The 16017-nt window shown below is 39.1% G+C and overlaps 1 protein-coding gene and 1 long non-coding RNA gene across 11 annotated transcripts in view; one reads left to right on the top strand and one right to left on the bottom strand.

Annotated features, from left to right (window-relative positions):
- LOC116697586 (uncharacterized) overlaps nucleotides 1-1277 on the top strand; it is a 6557-nt gene extending 5280 nt beyond the window's left edge. Inside the window, exons 2-3 of the long non-coding RNA XR_004334013.1 lie at nucleotides 668-670; nucleotides 1267-1277. This is a non-coding gene — a long non-coding RNA (uncharacterized LOC116697586). The remainder of the gene's footprint in view (nucleotides 1-667; nucleotides 671-1266) is intronic.
- Nucleotides 1-16017, bottom strand: part of tns1b (tensin 1b) — a 231673-nt gene that overhangs the window by 46964 nt on the left and 168692 nt on the right. For 9 of the 10 annotated variants that reach the window (XM_032528897.1, XM_032528887.1, XM_032528891.1 and 6 more), the window contains 8 exons: nucleotides 15650-15714; nucleotides 11345-11428; nucleotides 9237-9349; nucleotides 9083-9143; nucleotides 5552-5627; nucleotides 2689-2818; nucleotides 2387-2453; nucleotides 527-648 (listed from right to left, as the gene is read on the bottom strand). In XM_032528897.1, the coding sequence (XP_032384788.1) occupies nucleotides 527-648; nucleotides 2387-2453; nucleotides 2689-2818; nucleotides 5552-5627; nucleotides 9083-9143; nucleotides 9237-9349; nucleotides 11345-11428; nucleotides 15650-15714 (718 nt within the window). The remainder of the gene's footprint in view (nucleotides 1-526; nucleotides 649-2386; nucleotides 2454-2688; nucleotides 2819-5551; nucleotides 5628-9082; nucleotides 9144-9236; nucleotides 9350-11344; nucleotides 11429-15649; nucleotides 15715-16017) is intronic. The other variant, XM_032528888.1, reaches the window with a different exon arrangement.

The raw sequence follows: 16017 nt of genomic DNA, 5'->3' as shown, positions 1-16017 counted from the left end.
GTGTGTGTGTGTGTGTGTGTGTGTGTATACGTAGTAAGTTACTAAAATTCCAATTCGATACACTGTCCCCTCCCTGACACAGCTTGTGCAGCCTGTTATTAACTCATTACGTTAACTCCTGCTCAGGTGTGTTTGCTCCAAACTGACAGAAGTGTTCCATATTCAACCTTTAATGGGTCACATACAAATACATGAGTGTGATAATTTACTTACTCAAAATAAGTCAGAAAATTTAAGTTGTGTCAACATGAATGCATGTATGCCTAAAGTGGCTATAAGGGCCGTGGCTGCAAACATTAACATCCTATTAACTTTCCAACACACAATTGTGCTGTATGTGCAACAATGTGTGAAAAGTGAAAAAGTGAAAGACGGATCACTACCATGTCCCACCTAGCGCAGCACATGTTTTTAAGTTCAGCGTGAACTCTGGCAGTGTGCGTGCCAAGCTTTACCCGGTGAAGAATGCAGTCCAGAATCTGAAGGATTTAAAGCAGGATGCAATCTGTGTTCCACCCGCACTCACCATCTGTGGTGTCCTCACAATTCTGATTGAAGTTTTCGTATGAGTCCCAGCGGATCAGCGGATCTTGCGTGTTGTAGTCAACCGAGACGCTCGGCCCGTTCTCCAGTTGATCCACACCTTGAACCGAAGTAGACAAAGGAGAACGTGTGAATGTCTTTCATTTATAAGAGAGACATAAAACCTACCAAATTCAGAATATGAAAATAAATGAGGAGCCCGTATGTTCTACCTAAAAAAAGGTGAGATTTTAATGTCTTTTTTAAAATTACAAAGCAGGTCAATGTGCTATATAAATGCTGTGGAAGTATCAAAACGCTCAATCCACAGAGACATGCATAGTTAGAAGTCACAAACTGTGCTTTTAAACGAGCCGTCAGTACTTTGTACTTTTTGTACTGTAATGTCTCTATATTATATATTTGGTACAAAGGGCCGCTACGGTGCCATTAGGCATTCCCCGGCCGCAATGGCGGTACAAACACTCAGAGAGCACAGAGGCTGAAGACCCGGCAAAACTGACCAATTAGAGAAGACTGGACTCTTGAAACAGAGCATTTAAGACAGAGGGTGAACACAGGTTTATTCGAACGGACAGTATGAAAAAAATAGTAATAATAGCTTCATTTTATATTAAAGCACGTAAACATGTTCAAGTACAATCACAAAATACAATTATGAACCTGAAAATTAGCATAATAAGGGATCTGCAATTTCATTTTCATTTGATTCATTTTCAACAGATTTGAGGGAGAATTATTTGAATGAGATTTTTTTTTTTTGCTCATTAAACAAACAATAAACTTTTACGACAAAAAGGAAATAAGAACCACAAAGGGGCAGGGCATCATGCTGGCCCTCTGGGTAAGACATGGACCAACTGGAACGTCCCTAGTTCAAATCCTACTGGGGTCTTTTGTTGCATGTCATTAAATCTCCCATAGTCAGACCGTCCTCCACAGCGCTGCAAAGGAGGGTCTGGCTAGTCCACACAGCATAACGGGATGGGAGAAAAACGTGCTATGGTTTATTGTCATTCTTTAAACCAATCACAATCGTCATGGGCGGTGCTAAGTGCCGGACGCAGAAACGGCGCCTCTGCTAAATAGTCTCAGGAAGGAACTTGTTTTGGTGGAACATGTGTACGTGTAAAAGTAGTTTTAGTTCAGATTCTGAACAGATTGGACAGATAGTCTAGCTAGCTGTCTGGATTTACCCTGCAGAGACCTGAGGACCAGGTAACCATAGTCCTCAGATTGGACAGATAGTCTAGCTAGCTGTCTGGATTTACCCTGCAGAGACCTGAGGACCAGGTAACCATAGTCCTCAGATTGGACAGATAGTCTAGCTAGCTGTCTGGATTTACCCTGCAGAGACCTGAGGACCAGGTAACCATAGTCCTCAGATTGGACAGATAGTCTAGCTAGCTGTCTGGATTCACCCTGCAGAGATCTGAGGACCAGGTAACCATAGTCCTCAGATTGGACAGATAGTCTAGCTAGCTGTCTGGATTCACCCTGCAGAGATCTGAGGACCAGGTAACCATAGTCCTCAGATTGGACAGATAGTCTAGCTAGCTGTCTGGATTTACCCTGCAGAGATCTGAGGACCAGGTAACCATAGTCCTCAGAAATCTATCCGAGGTTAGAACTCCAACACAAAGACAGAGGAAGGTAACAGACTTCCGAAAAGAGGGAAATCCGGAGGAATTTTTGGCAGAACGAGAGTAATCACGGAAGTGGAACATCGTGGATACAGACTACATGTTATCTCACCTGCATCTCTACTATAAGCTGCCAATTAAAGGCCAAAAATAAGTTTGAAGGTGGAATACAATTTGTGGCAAAGGCTCAATTATACCAACCATGTATCTTCTCTGGTCCAAAGGAGAAAATAAACTCCACTTTTCCATACTCTGGAAACCTTTCATCTGCACAAAGGAAATAAAACAAGAAAATGAGTCTTTGCTATACAGCAAAATGATGAAATAATGAACTGTCCATCATCAATCATTACAGCAGCCAATAGATAGAAGAAAAGAGATTCAAAGGCAATACATCCAGGAAATATTGTACTAACACTGGGGTCATATTTTAAAACTAAATGACAAAATTACAATGACAGTTATTGTGGATGTTCTGAGGACTTTATCCCAAATGTGTTACCTTTGAATGTTTCATCAAGCTCGTCTTTCCCGAACACGATCCCCAGGTCGTGAACAGCGCACGTGTGGAACTGCACCCGGAATATCACGTCTCGGCACGGGCTACGGTAGCGCTTGTGGTAGCACTTGAGCTGAGAGGGTGAAACACAACAGAGGAAAATGAGACAACACCGTACGGTAGCTGCATCGTATCAAACAGCGCCAACAGAACTCAACAGGCCACTTTATTGGCTTGGAGAGCAGTTGGACAGATTCCTTTTTCAGGGCCACAGGTACACTGAATAACAAATAAGTAACCATTTCAGGATGTGGAGTATTTATACAATGTGTCAACTATGATAAGGGAGGGAAAAAAAAGGTTTTCATAAAATTAAATCACTTCTATGAGCTGAATAGCTGAGCTGAACACAATATAAAATGATCTTTGTGAAACGCCAGCCAGAGACATGTCAGCTTGATTCAGTGCTCCTTCTTTCTCTACACTGGCTCACAGCTAGATGAAGCATTTAAGGCTATATATATATATATATACCCCTCGTAACGTATGGTCTCTCCAGAAGCATTACTGTTCAAACTGGGACCCAAATGGCTTTAAGAGCAACACTAAAACCACACACAGGAAAGTCTGCCCTGTCCCTCCTGCTGTTTCCTGATTTGCAGCGTGGACTTGTTTTATTTACAAGGACCTCACATTTCCAGGTACTGGAGGAATATCCCTCGACCCAAACAACTTGCAGCTCCCAAACTGCAGCTGTAAAGAATAGAAAAAAACTGATATAATGTTGTAGAATTGATCGTAATCGTACTGAAACGTAATACGACAAGGAATCGCAAAAGCGGAAAATCAGCAGCAGCAGCTGAAAATTAATTTGAAATATGATTTTCAACGAGGGTGGGACTGACTTGCTTTCCTGAAACCTATTTTCTAGTTGTGGGGCCAAATGAGACCAAACCATATGAGGTTCCCAAATCCACACAAGCACATGAAGGATAGAGGAAGGCGAAGCAGAATATCCTGTGGATTAGTGCAGCTTTCTGGGGAAATGGCAAACCTCCCACGAGGGGTCCGTTTCATGAGGAAAACGACGCTGGTGAGCCAGGTGTGAGAACAAAAAGTAGAAGGAAAGCATTAATTAACAGCTTAAATGTTGCATTTAGAGCCTCGACCCATTTTCATTTTACTAACTAAAGCCCTTTCCACCCCCATGTGTAGATACATAATGTGTAATGTTAAAGGAATAATTCGACATTTTAGAAAATAGGCTTGTTTGCTTTCGTACGGAGAGTTAGATGAGATGACCCTGACATGTCTGCATGTTACAGCCACAAGATAGTTATCCAAGTTTAATAAGAACAGCTAGCCCAGCTCTGTCCAACAGTAACAAATTCCACCAATCAGTACCTCTAAAGCTCAATAAATAAACCCCTCATATCTCAGCCAAGAAATAGTCCAGCACATACCCCCCCCGTAACACTAAACTTGTTATTTTTACATTTTGAATTACATTACATGTCATTTAGCTGACTTCCAATTAAGTGCTTTCGACCTTGAAGGTACAAACTCCAGTAGTAGTAAGCACATTAGCTTCAAATAAGCAAAGCTACAAATGAAAGTACAACTGTCATTTTTGTATTTATTTTTTCGTTGGAAGAGGTGTGTTTTTAGCTTGAGGCGGAACATGTGCAGGCTTTTCCATGTTTCTAAACCTGATATAATTGAACTGAATGAATTAGAGAGCTTTGGAGGTGGTGGTAGGCCGGTTTTTAAACGTTGCTATGCTAGGCTAGGTTAAATGTAGCTTCATATGTACTGTACAGGCGTGAGACTGGTATTGATTCATCTTAACGAACACGCAGCAAGAAAAGCTAAATGCTGGCCTTTAAATTCTTTAACTTGTTTAAAACTGAGTTTGGAATTAAATGACTAACACTGGCCTCCGAGAGAAACACACAGCCCAAAGTTGAAGAATCTGAATCATGTTTATAAAGATTATGCTCTGTGATAAATCTAACCATTCAGTAATTTGTCATATTATCCACAAGTCAATTCCACAAACAAATACCAGTGCAGTTTTAAATGCAGGCGCACACCCCATGCTGACTAATGTCTCTCCTATTGGGCCAACGGGCCTCGGCTCACATTCCCTGTGTTATCGGAATAATAACGAGCATCAGCAGCCGCGGCTCAGTTTGATGATGCATTCAGCAGAATCCATTAGTCTCTCTTAAATAAAGGATGAGATATGAGCTCTGCTATGGCGGGCCAACACAGAACGGCCTTGAGCACACAGAAAGTGCTCCTTGGAAATTCTCCACGCTGAAATTACGAGCCCTGGGGACATCTCATGGATAACATTATGGCCTGAATGATCGCAGAAGCAGAAACTTTGCTGATGTGTGTGGTTCTTCTGCTTGAACTAAACGCAAAACAAGCTACAGGTGCTACTTTAATGAATATCTTAATGGTCCCATGTTGTAAAAAAGGGAGATTTCTATATCTTTATGGTTATGAAATAGGTTGAGGTGCTTTAAAAATACTGTGAAAGTATCAAACTGCAGGACTTTTGTATGGTTGTGATGTCACAACTATACTACATATAGGTTGAAAGTGCGGCTACAGTGCCGTTGCAGTAATTCCCCGGCTGCAATGACAGAGACCAAAGAGCACAGATGCAGAAGACACCATGTCTTAATACTATGCCGTCTTACAGTGCCGCGGTCAAGCTACTGCTATGCCCGGTGCGCTCCATAGAGACACTAAAGGGTGAATTGGTCGTAGCTGTCCAAGCGGCCATATTTGACAAGTCAGGAACGACAACGGGTTGGATAGAAACAGTTAACACAAAGATGTTGCCCATTCTTACCAGGATGTCCCCTTTCAGGAGAAGACCGGGTTCAATGGTGATGCAGATGCTGGTCTGGCTGTCACCCTGAACATTGCTGCGAGAGAAGCAAAAGCCACAACGTGTTAGAAACAAGCCAAGTGATCACAGTCCTGTCTAACATCCACTGTGTCAGGTTTCTGTTTGATGTTGCTTGTCTGGGTACAACCATGCCCACATGATCTCCATCCCTTATGGGCTTTAACACTGGCCATCGTAGAGCGTAACCACACAGCGGTTCTCGGCTAATTTTGGGTATTAGTGTCTACATGATTGTCTAACTGGGAGAGCAGGATCAAAGGGTGAAGAGAGGGCTAATAAAGAGCATGTGAGAGAAAGTGGGGAGGAATGGGATTTGGGGCTTTCATCGGTTGATGTGCACTGATTGTGTCACACTTAGTTAAGGTGTATATGCTGTAATTGTGTAACTGTGAGTAAGAACGGGGCATAGCAGAAACAGTTCAACACCAGCAGGCTTAACTTTTTACAGTAGTAACTTTAAAAACAGCTCCCCAGTTAAAACGAGGGGGGAGAGGGAGAGGGATGGAAAAAAGATACAGGAAGCACCTGGGGATCAGGGACATTCAAATTAGTTTGTGTTATGTAAAAGGTTGTGCTTCTAGTCACAAACTCACAGAGAAATATCAGCCAACCTCCAGTTCCACTCAGCCCTATGAAGCATTTTAGCATCTTTCAGCTTATTGTTTTTGCCTCCGGGCCTGAAAGTGAAGCCTCTGTGGAAGTGCCTTAAACCTGTTTCCTTCTAACAGCCAGCAGGGGGCGACTCCACTGGCTGCATAAATAAGTTTGATTGTACAGACGTCTATGAGAAAGTTACCCTACTCCTCACTTGATTTATAAACTCAGTAAACATTTTCCTAAGGAGTATACGGCCTCAAGTCTTCTTCAAAACAGCATGATGCCAACCCATAGACGATGAAGCAGGGGATGTTTTAGGGTCAGGCTACGTTGTGATTGACTACATAGTGACCTGTCAATCAGGACATAGGCTTAGCCGAGCGTACCCATGGCACTGTGTACATTAAAATAGCCGCAAACTTATTTTTGGGTATTGTTTGTGTTTTTATCTTGCCTCTTGACCCTCTTACTGTTTGTTTTAACTGCACCAAAGTTAACTTGAACAATTTGGTTGCCTAAAAATGTCTCGTTTAGTGTTTGGTTGTACTCAAAGAAGGAGTCAGTGGTTTATTTTTTCCATGAAGTACATTTTGTTTTAAACTTTTCTTTAGCCAAAAGTTGCATCCCAGTTAATATGGTAGCGTGAATTACGAATGCACCTTGTTAACCAAGCAAGCTATCACAAGCGTTAACTGGTAACTTAGTGTCTAGCTTAGCACACATCCCTAGATCACCATTATGGTGGTAGACACTTATTACGCCAATCTGAGCCTGTCGGTGGCAAAAACTGCCCTTTTAGTGGATGGAAAATGATGATGCATAAATTCCCATAGGATTCCATTGCTGCCCATTTCACAGCTACTGGCTGCAGAGCTGTAATTTAAATATTGGCCCAATTTCAAAAATTGTAGTTCCCGTTATTCACTTCTAGGGTCCAGGTGGAAAAATACCAAAATTCCGTTCCTGTACATCTAACTCTGGATTTCTTTGCACAGGAATTAATTTGGTACCATTTCCGCTTGTTTTGTTTGTTACATGTTACAAATGTTACATGTTACATGTTACATGTTTGTTACAAATTACATAACCTATTGCCGGGGACTATAGTCAATACAAAAACTGACTAACTGCATCAACAATTAACGACTGGATGTGCAGAACTTTTTGAAATTAAATGAAGGAAAAACTGAGGTAGTTGTTTTGGAAAAAAAGAGGAACGATTAAAAGTCTGCGCTCAGCTTCAAACAACTATGTAAAAACAACAGACAAGCCCGAATCTTGTGTAGTCATGGACTCAGACCTGAACTTTAACAGCCACATTAAGACAATTACAAAGTCAGCCTACTACACCTAAAGAACATATCAAGGGTTAAAGGACTTATGTGTCAACAGGACTTGGAAAAACTGGTCCATGCTTCATCTTCAGTAGACTTGACTACTGTAACGGGGTCTTTACAGGTCTCCCTAAAAAATCATCAGACACGCGCTGATTCAGAACGCTGCTGCTGAGCCCTGCCAGACTGTCCATCCTCCAGTCCTCACTAAGACCAAGAGACTGGATCACATCACTCCAGTTCTGAATCTTTACACTGGCTTCCTGTGTCTCAAAGAATTGATTTCAAAGTACTCTTGCTAGTTTATAAATCCCTTAAAGGTTTAGGTCCAAAATAATTTGATCTGCTACTACACTATGACCCCCCAGACCTCTCAGTCATCTGGACAGGTCTACTTTCTGTCCCCAGAGTGCAGAACTAAACAGGGTGAAGCAGCTTTCAGTTTCTATGCTCTCATATGGAATAAACTCCAGAAACCTGTAGATCCGCTGCTACTCTCAGTTCTTTAATCAAGGCTGAAGACCTTTCTTTTGATCGTGCCTTTCTTTAAATATGCTCATTTCTTTAAATTTCCTATGCTGCACTGTAACTTTATTCTTGTGTTTTATGTGTCAATGTTTCTATTTTGTTTTTAACTGCTATTCATGTGTCTTATGATTTTTATGTTATGACTTTTAACTGTTTGTACTTGTGTTTTATCTGTTTTAATGATTTTGTGTAAAGCACTTTGAATTGCCCTGTTGCTGAAATGTGCTATACAAATAAAGCTGCCTTGCCTTGCCTTGCCTACATCTTAATAATAGACTTGCATTGTACTTTAAAAGTATTTAATTAATTTTAAACGTACATTTAAGAGCATCAGATGCAGAAATATTTTTTAGTATGGCGGAACACCAATATTACAAAGCTACTGTAATGTGAAACGTTAAACTGTTCAGTTTTTAGCTACGCGGAAACGGCAGGATCTGACCTTTGCACGCATTTCTTTCAGATAAAAACAAGCTGACATTTACTGTTCACCCAGATATAATCTTATGTGTCAGTTAGATATAAACTGAAAAACTTTCTAATGTGGTGTAAATGTAGCCTTTATGCTTGCATCATCAATCCAAGGGCAGTGCAGCTCTCCTCTCTTCTAACCCCTCTTCTTCCCAAAACAGCAATAGAAAAATCAAAGAATTCATTATTTCCTGTCTGGCCCTGGGAACCAGTGGGGTCCTCTGGCAGGCGTCCACACAGATGCCTATCTCTCTTGTTTCATTGGTTCTCTGGTCACAAATAACACTAGAAGTGATTGCGGGATCCAAAGTAGGGAAACAAGAGCCTGCAGCTGGGGAGGCTAGCTAAATACAATAATGTGAGGCAAGCACAGAGTGTAAACTGGCAAGAGTGATGGTGTATGTGTATATTGGGGGGCAGGGGAGTTAAAGGAGAGGCTATGAAGGAAAATCAGGTTGTTTTTTTTATTGAGCCATTACGAGCTTGCTGTCCCTGGAACCTAGTAAAAAGCATTTGAGTGTGAGTGTGTTTTAAGACTTACTAGATCCCAGATGTGTACACGGGCTGCATGGCTTGGTAGATTTTGAGAAAAGGACGACAGCCTGGAACACAATTTTTCAAAAGTTGTTAAAAAAATAAATAAGGCGCGTGTAAAATGCTGATGTGTGAGTGCACATCTGTGCATGGCTCCTCACCTCCTTTGGACTCGAAGTTGGGGATGCCGTGCATGATGACATGGTGGAGGAACAGGGGTTTGTTGTTGATCTTGATGTGTCCGGAGAGCAGGCCGCTGAAGTACTCCACATACCTGAGCACGGCAGAGGTAGAGAAAAGGAAGACGTGAAGAGGATGATAGGTCCCCGTCTGTCAAATTCTATCATAAATCCTAATGGTTCACACCGAAGGGATGAAGGTTAAATCCTGTGTTCATCACAACAAAGAGACGTGGTCCTTGGCTTTGACCGCGAGTAATAAAAAATGAATGTTTGTCATTGGAAGGTCAAAAAAGGATTTTAATAGTATAAAGTTTGGGGAGGGGGTGGGTAGTATTCAGAGAGAAAAACTTGGAAATTCTCTGAGAAATTATACATTTGCAGAAAATAATCTCAGAAATTGTCTGAGAAAACAAAAGTCACAAATTTGTGAAAGACTAAATTTAATTTAAGTTAACATTTTTTAAGTTTAGATCATCACGCTACATCACTGATGCCACCTCTTGCCGTGTATTTTGCCTGCAGTGGATGACCTTATAAAATTATACATTGCAATAGGATTCAGCAATAAGCAAATACTAGTTGTTTGAGCCCAGAATCCAGAATCCCCACATTATTATTGGGACTTTGAAGAGACGTTGCTGTGAATAGGGCCTATTATAAAAAATGATTGGATAGCTTTTGTGCATCAGGAACTACCGTACGTTTATATCCAAGTTCTTTTCTCGTAAACTTACTGTTTTAATCTCGAAATATTACCGTCTTTCCCTTTATTTTTATTAAATTTTTTACCTTCAATGTCAAATGAATGAGCCAACCTTGCACCTGGTTTTATTATGAACTCAATCAATCAATTAAATCCTTTAAAGTTGCGCTAGTCAAAATGTTGTATAAATGAAATGACTATGTGTTATCATTTTAAATTATTGTTTTAGTTTCCAGGCCCAGAAAAAGGGTTCAACCCAATACCTGCCCGCCACCAAACAGCAGACAAAGTTAGCAACTAGCTGGTGAACACAGTAGATCAATTAGCAGCTATAGAACCAGATGTTTTCTTTAAGAGAGTGTATATTGGACATTTGTCAGGTGGACATTAACACTGTTATCCATACAGTATTAACGTTGCGTTCAGCTTGTTCTGCTGCCCCCAGGTTGAAATTAAAGGGTAACTAATGCGTTTTCAACCTAGACCCTATTTTCCCATGTTACTGTGTCTAAGTGATTGATGGGAACAACAACTTTTGACATTGGTCCAGAATTAAGCTACAGTGTAAGTTAATAGGATAATTGTCCAGCTTGTATTTACCTTCTTAAAAGTACTCGTTTTGCAGCTGACAGGCTCAGATTAATATTCTAAGTGTCTGACAACATTATTGAAAGGATTGCTATAGAGATGAACCTTTAAAACCTATTTGGGACCTTTCTGTTCAGCCAGAAACAGCTTGAGATCGCTAGCGCTAAACCCACCAGACTGCATTTAAAAAAGCAATACTTTTAGCGTGTATAGAGCCAGCATATTTTCACATGTAAATCTGTGAACTATGTGTTTGTTTCAACCAAAACTAGAGTTGTGGTGGAAAGAAAAGTGGAAAGACAACCCAAAACCACTTTTTAAAGTTTTCTTTTGATTCTGTCAACTTTGAATGAAGTGTAATTTACGTTGCTTAAATTACTGTTTAGTTACATGGGGTCTGGTGGGTTTAACGAACGCAATTTTGTGGATGTTTTTATGTTTAAAAGAAGGCTCTCCTTAGAAATCCTTTCCATAATGTTGAATATTATTATTAATCTGAGAAGGTAAATATAAGCGGGACAATTGCCTTATTAAGTTACATTGTAGCTTGTTTCACCGCTACTGACTGCAGCGATCTCGCTTAATACTGCACAAAGATTGTTGTTCTGATCAGTCACTTAGACACAAACACTTAGGAAAATAGAGTCCAGGAAGAAAAACACGGTAATTACCCTTTAAAATCAATAAATGCAGTTTTGAGTTATTTCACTTGGTAGAAAGACAGAGGGTCCTTTGTGGGACAATTCCCCTTGGGGGTCAAACTCATAAAATAAACAGTAAGTGAGGCAAGGCTGACCTTTTCTGAGACGGCTGGCCCACAGGAAGCACTTTGTCTTCGTAGAAGCGCTTCATGGCGAACCTGTCCAGAGCCTGGTCAGCACTGCATTCAAACAGACACAAAAGTAAACACATGAGGTCAACTTACCTTTAAAGCACTTTTTATTTTACTCCCCAGCAATCCATATGTACAGTAGCTTATTTAAAGTATGTGATGTGTGTGTGTGTGTGTGTGTGTGTGTAGCCTTGTCACAGTAACTTGGTCATGCCACGCTGGACATCTGAAAAGTCTGCACACCGTGACTTGTACAGAATTATTTTTATTTCATTTTTTTGGGGCATTTTCAGGGCTTTATTGACAGGACAGCTGAAGACAAGAAAGGGGATATATATATATATATATATATATATATATATGTATATATATATGCACCCGCTCTACTAACGGAGCCATCTGGGAGTGCAGAAAATGATTTTAATGCAAGTGAATGCCTTTCTATGCACTTTCTGACAGCATATATTACAAGAACACCGCAAACAATTAATCACAATTTATCAAAATTGCATTATGAATTAGTACAATATCCAAAATCGCAGGGAGGGGCACAATATTTGTTAAAGGTAAAATGTGTGTCAAAGCATTTTAAATGAAGTATTGTGGCGCTGCAGAGACGTCCCAACCTACCAATCCTATCCTACAGACTAAATCCTCGCAAAAATCACACTATGATAATCTTAATTTCCATATGTTTCAATGAAAATGAGAATACTGATACAACAATGGCCATTCCCTTCAATATCTTGAATCATATTGCAATTACAATATCAGTCAAAATAATTGCAATTAGATATTTATATATTATATATATATATATATATATATATATATATATATATATATTTACATAACGTGCAGCTTTCACACAGTAGAGCAACTTATTGCAATGTTTTACATATTTTCCTATATGGCAAGTGTCAAAGTTTTAATGTTGAGGCTTTTTTGATATTGCTTGAGTTATCATAGCAACTTCACACTTGCTGTAGATTGATTTGTGAGATGATAATAATAAAGAGATCTCCAAGAAAGAAAAGAGCATGATAAATGTTCTCCTGGCCAACCAGTGCTCTTCCAGAAACGACCAAGTCATGCGCTCCTCCGAGCGTTTACAGCTGCTTTTGCTCTGTAGCAGAAGGCCATTCTGATTTGACATATCTAAAAAACAAATCCAATAAAAAAAGAAAGAGAAAGCAGACACTTGTAATGTCTGTCTTATGATTCGGTGACTAAGCTAACTCATTGCTTTCTGCTCAGAATTATAATATCAAATACGTTTCCTTGGATGCCTCCTAATAAAAGTGTCGTTCTCCGGTCTCATGTTCCCCCCCCTCCTTCTTCTGTTCATCACATCTCCGTCTGATCTTCCCGTGTGGGCTTCAGACTTGTGATGAACAATGCTGGTTTATCTGGCTTTTTCCTGTAATGTCTATTTCTTTTGCCTGTCTTTCTCCTGAAATCTTCCTGAAAATTACATCTCTCTCTCTCTCTCTCTCTCTCTCTCTCTCTCTCATTTTCTTTCTTTCCTCTGCATCCAGTGATGAAAGAAGTATTCAGAACTTTTACTTAAGAAAGTACTAATGCCAGTTTCTGCAGGTTTCATAGAGTCAAATTGAAGACTTTTTAAGACCCTTTTAAGAACATTATGTAGGAAATGTAACACCGTTATCATAACATCAATGAAGTCCTGAGTTCAGTTAAGTATGTAAATATCAAAAGGAAAATGGTAAAAGGAAAAGTATGCAATGCAGAACTCTCCTCCCATTGTATGAAGAGTAAAGGATCCAACCAGCTGTGTGTTTAATGGTCTCATCATCTCAGCTGGACCGGGAGCCCTTATATTGTTGATAGGTTACTTAATAATAAATCAAATATTATAAACTACATTTGTTCTGTGTGCAAAAATGTTAATGTGGAAAGTAACAAGTAACTAGTAACTAAAGCTGTCAGATGAATGTAGAGGAGTAACTAAAGTAACTAGTAACTAAAGTAACTAGTAACTAAAACTGTCAGATGAATGTAGTGGAGTACTAAAGTAACTAGTAACTAATCTGTCAGATGAATGTAGTGAGTAACTAAAGTAACTAGTAACTAAAGCTGCAAGAATGTAGTGGATAACTAAGTACTAGTAACTAAGAGTAACTAGAACTAAAGCTGTCAGATGATTGTAGAGGAGTTACTAAGTAACTAGTAACTAAAGTAACTAGTACTAAAGCTGGATGATGTATGGAGTAACTAAAGTAACTAACTAAGTAACTAGTAACTAAAGCTGTCAGATGAATGTAGAGGAGTTACTAAAGTACTAGTAACTAAGTAACTAGTACCTAAGCTGTCAGATGAATGTAGTGGAGTAACTAAAGTAACTAGTAAACTAAGTAACTAGTAACTAAAGCTGTCATATGAATGTAGTGGAGTAACTAAAGTCCTAGTAACTAAATCTGTCAGATGAATGTAGTGGAGTAACAGTAATAACTAGTAACTAAAGTCTGTCAGATGAATTAGTGGAGTAACTAAAGTACTAGTAACTAGTACTAAAGCTGTCAGATGAATATAGGAGTACTAAAGTAACTATAACTACAGTAACTAGTAACTAAAGTAACTAGTAACCTAAAACTGTCAGATGAATGTAGTGGAGTACTAAACTAAGTACCTAGTAACTAAATCTGTCAGATGAATGTAGTGGATAACTAAAGTAACTAGTAACTAAAGCTGTCAGATGAAGTAGTGAGTAACTAAGTAACTAGTACATAAAGTAACTAGTAACTAAGCTGTCAATGAATGTAGAGGAGTTACAAGTAACTAGTAACTAAAGTCTGTAACTAAAGCTGTCAGATGAATGATAGGAGTAACTAAATTAACTAGTAACTAAAGTAACTAGTAACTAAGCTGTCAGATGATGTAGGAGTTACTAGTAACTAGTAACTAAGTAACTAGTAACTAAGCTGTCAGATGAATGTAGTGGAGTAACTAAGTAACTAGTAACTAAAGTAACTAGTAACTAAAGCTGTCAGATGAATGTATGGGAGTAACTAAAGTAACTAGTACTAAATCTTTCAGATGAATTAGTGGAGTAACTAAGTAACTAGTAACTAAATCTGTCAGATGAATGTAGTGGAGTAACTAAGTAACTAGTAACTAGTAACTAAAGCTGTCAGATGAATGTAGTGAGTAACTAATAACTAGTACTAAAGCTGTCAGATGAAGTAGTGGAGTAACTAAAGTAACTAGTAACTAAAGCTGTCAGATGAATGTAGAGGAGTAACTAAAGTAACTAGTAACTAAAGCGTCAGTGATAGAGAGTACTAGTAGTAGACATAAAGTAACTAGTAACTAAAGCTGTCAGATGATGTAGAGGAGTAACTAAGTAAACTAGAACTAAATCTGTCAGATGAATGTAGTGGAGTAACTAAAGTAACTAGTAACTAAAGCTGTCAGATGATGTAGTGGAGTAACTAAAGTAACTAGTAACTAAAGTAACTAGAGACTAAAGCTGTCGGATGAATGTAGTGGAGTAACTAAAGTAACTAGTAACTAAGTAACTAGTAACTAAAGCTGTCAGATGAATGTAAGTTAAACTAACATAACGAGTAACTAAAGTAACTAGTACCTAAAGCTGTCAGATGAATGTAGTGGAGTAACTAAAGTAACTAGTAACTAAAGTAACTAGTAACTAAAGCTGTCTGATGATGTGAGAGTAACTAAAGTACTAGTAACTAAAGCTGTCTAGCTGAATGTAGAGGGGTAACAAGTACTAGTAACTAAAGTAAACTAGTAACTAAAGCTGTCAGATGAATGTAGTGGAGTAACTAGTAATAGTAACTAAAGTAACTAGTACTAAGCTGTCAGATGAATGTAGAGGAGTAACTAAAGTAACTAGTAACTAAAGCTGTCAAATGAATGTAGTGGACGTAACTAAACGTAACTAGTAACTAAAGCTGTCAGATGAATGTAGTGGAGTAACTAAATAACTAGTAACTAAAGTAACTAGTAACTAAAGCGGTCAGATGAATGTAGTGGAGTAAACTAAAGTCAACGGTAGCTAAAGTCAACGAGTAAACTAAAAGCTGTCCCCGATGCTGTATTAACTTGAATATTTCTCTCGGAAATGTAGCGGAGTAGAAGTAGAAAGTGGCATGAAAAGAAAAGACTCAAGTACAGTACAAGTAACATTTGTACTTACGTACTGTAAGTACAGTACTTGAGTAAATGTACTTAGTTACATTCCCCCCCTGCAGGTATAGAGTGGGTTCTAGACATACTGGACAGTACCTGGCAGATATGTTGCTGTAATGCATGTAGGCGGCCACCACCACTCCAGTTCTGCCCCGGTTGCCCTGAAAAAAAGACACCAATCATAGGTCAGCTACATACATATACACATATTTATATATTTATTTATATATGTGTATAAAAAGAATGTTTTCCTCCCACTTATTTAAAATATATAATCATCTATTTTACTGGGGCTATCGGGATGGTTTTATTCTGGTGTTGTTTTATAATAATAATAATGTCTACTTTATTAATCACACAAGGGAAATTACAGTTGTTATTACACACACATGCACTAAATGGAGAGATGTGAGAGTGGGGGGTGGGGGTGTCCATGGACAGGCACCCCGAGCAGTTGGGGGTTT

The sequence above is a fragment of the Etheostoma spectabile genome, chromosome 11 (assembly GCF_008692095.1).
Source record: "Etheostoma spectabile isolate EspeVRDwgs_2016 chromosome 11, UIUC_Espe_1.0, whole genome shotgun sequence".
NCBI lineage: Eukaryota > Metazoa > Chordata > Actinopteri > Perciformes > Percidae > Etheostoma > Etheostoma spectabile.
The sequence above is the reverse complement of the archived record's forward strand: the minus strand, read 5'-3'. Positions and strand labels throughout refer to the sequence as shown.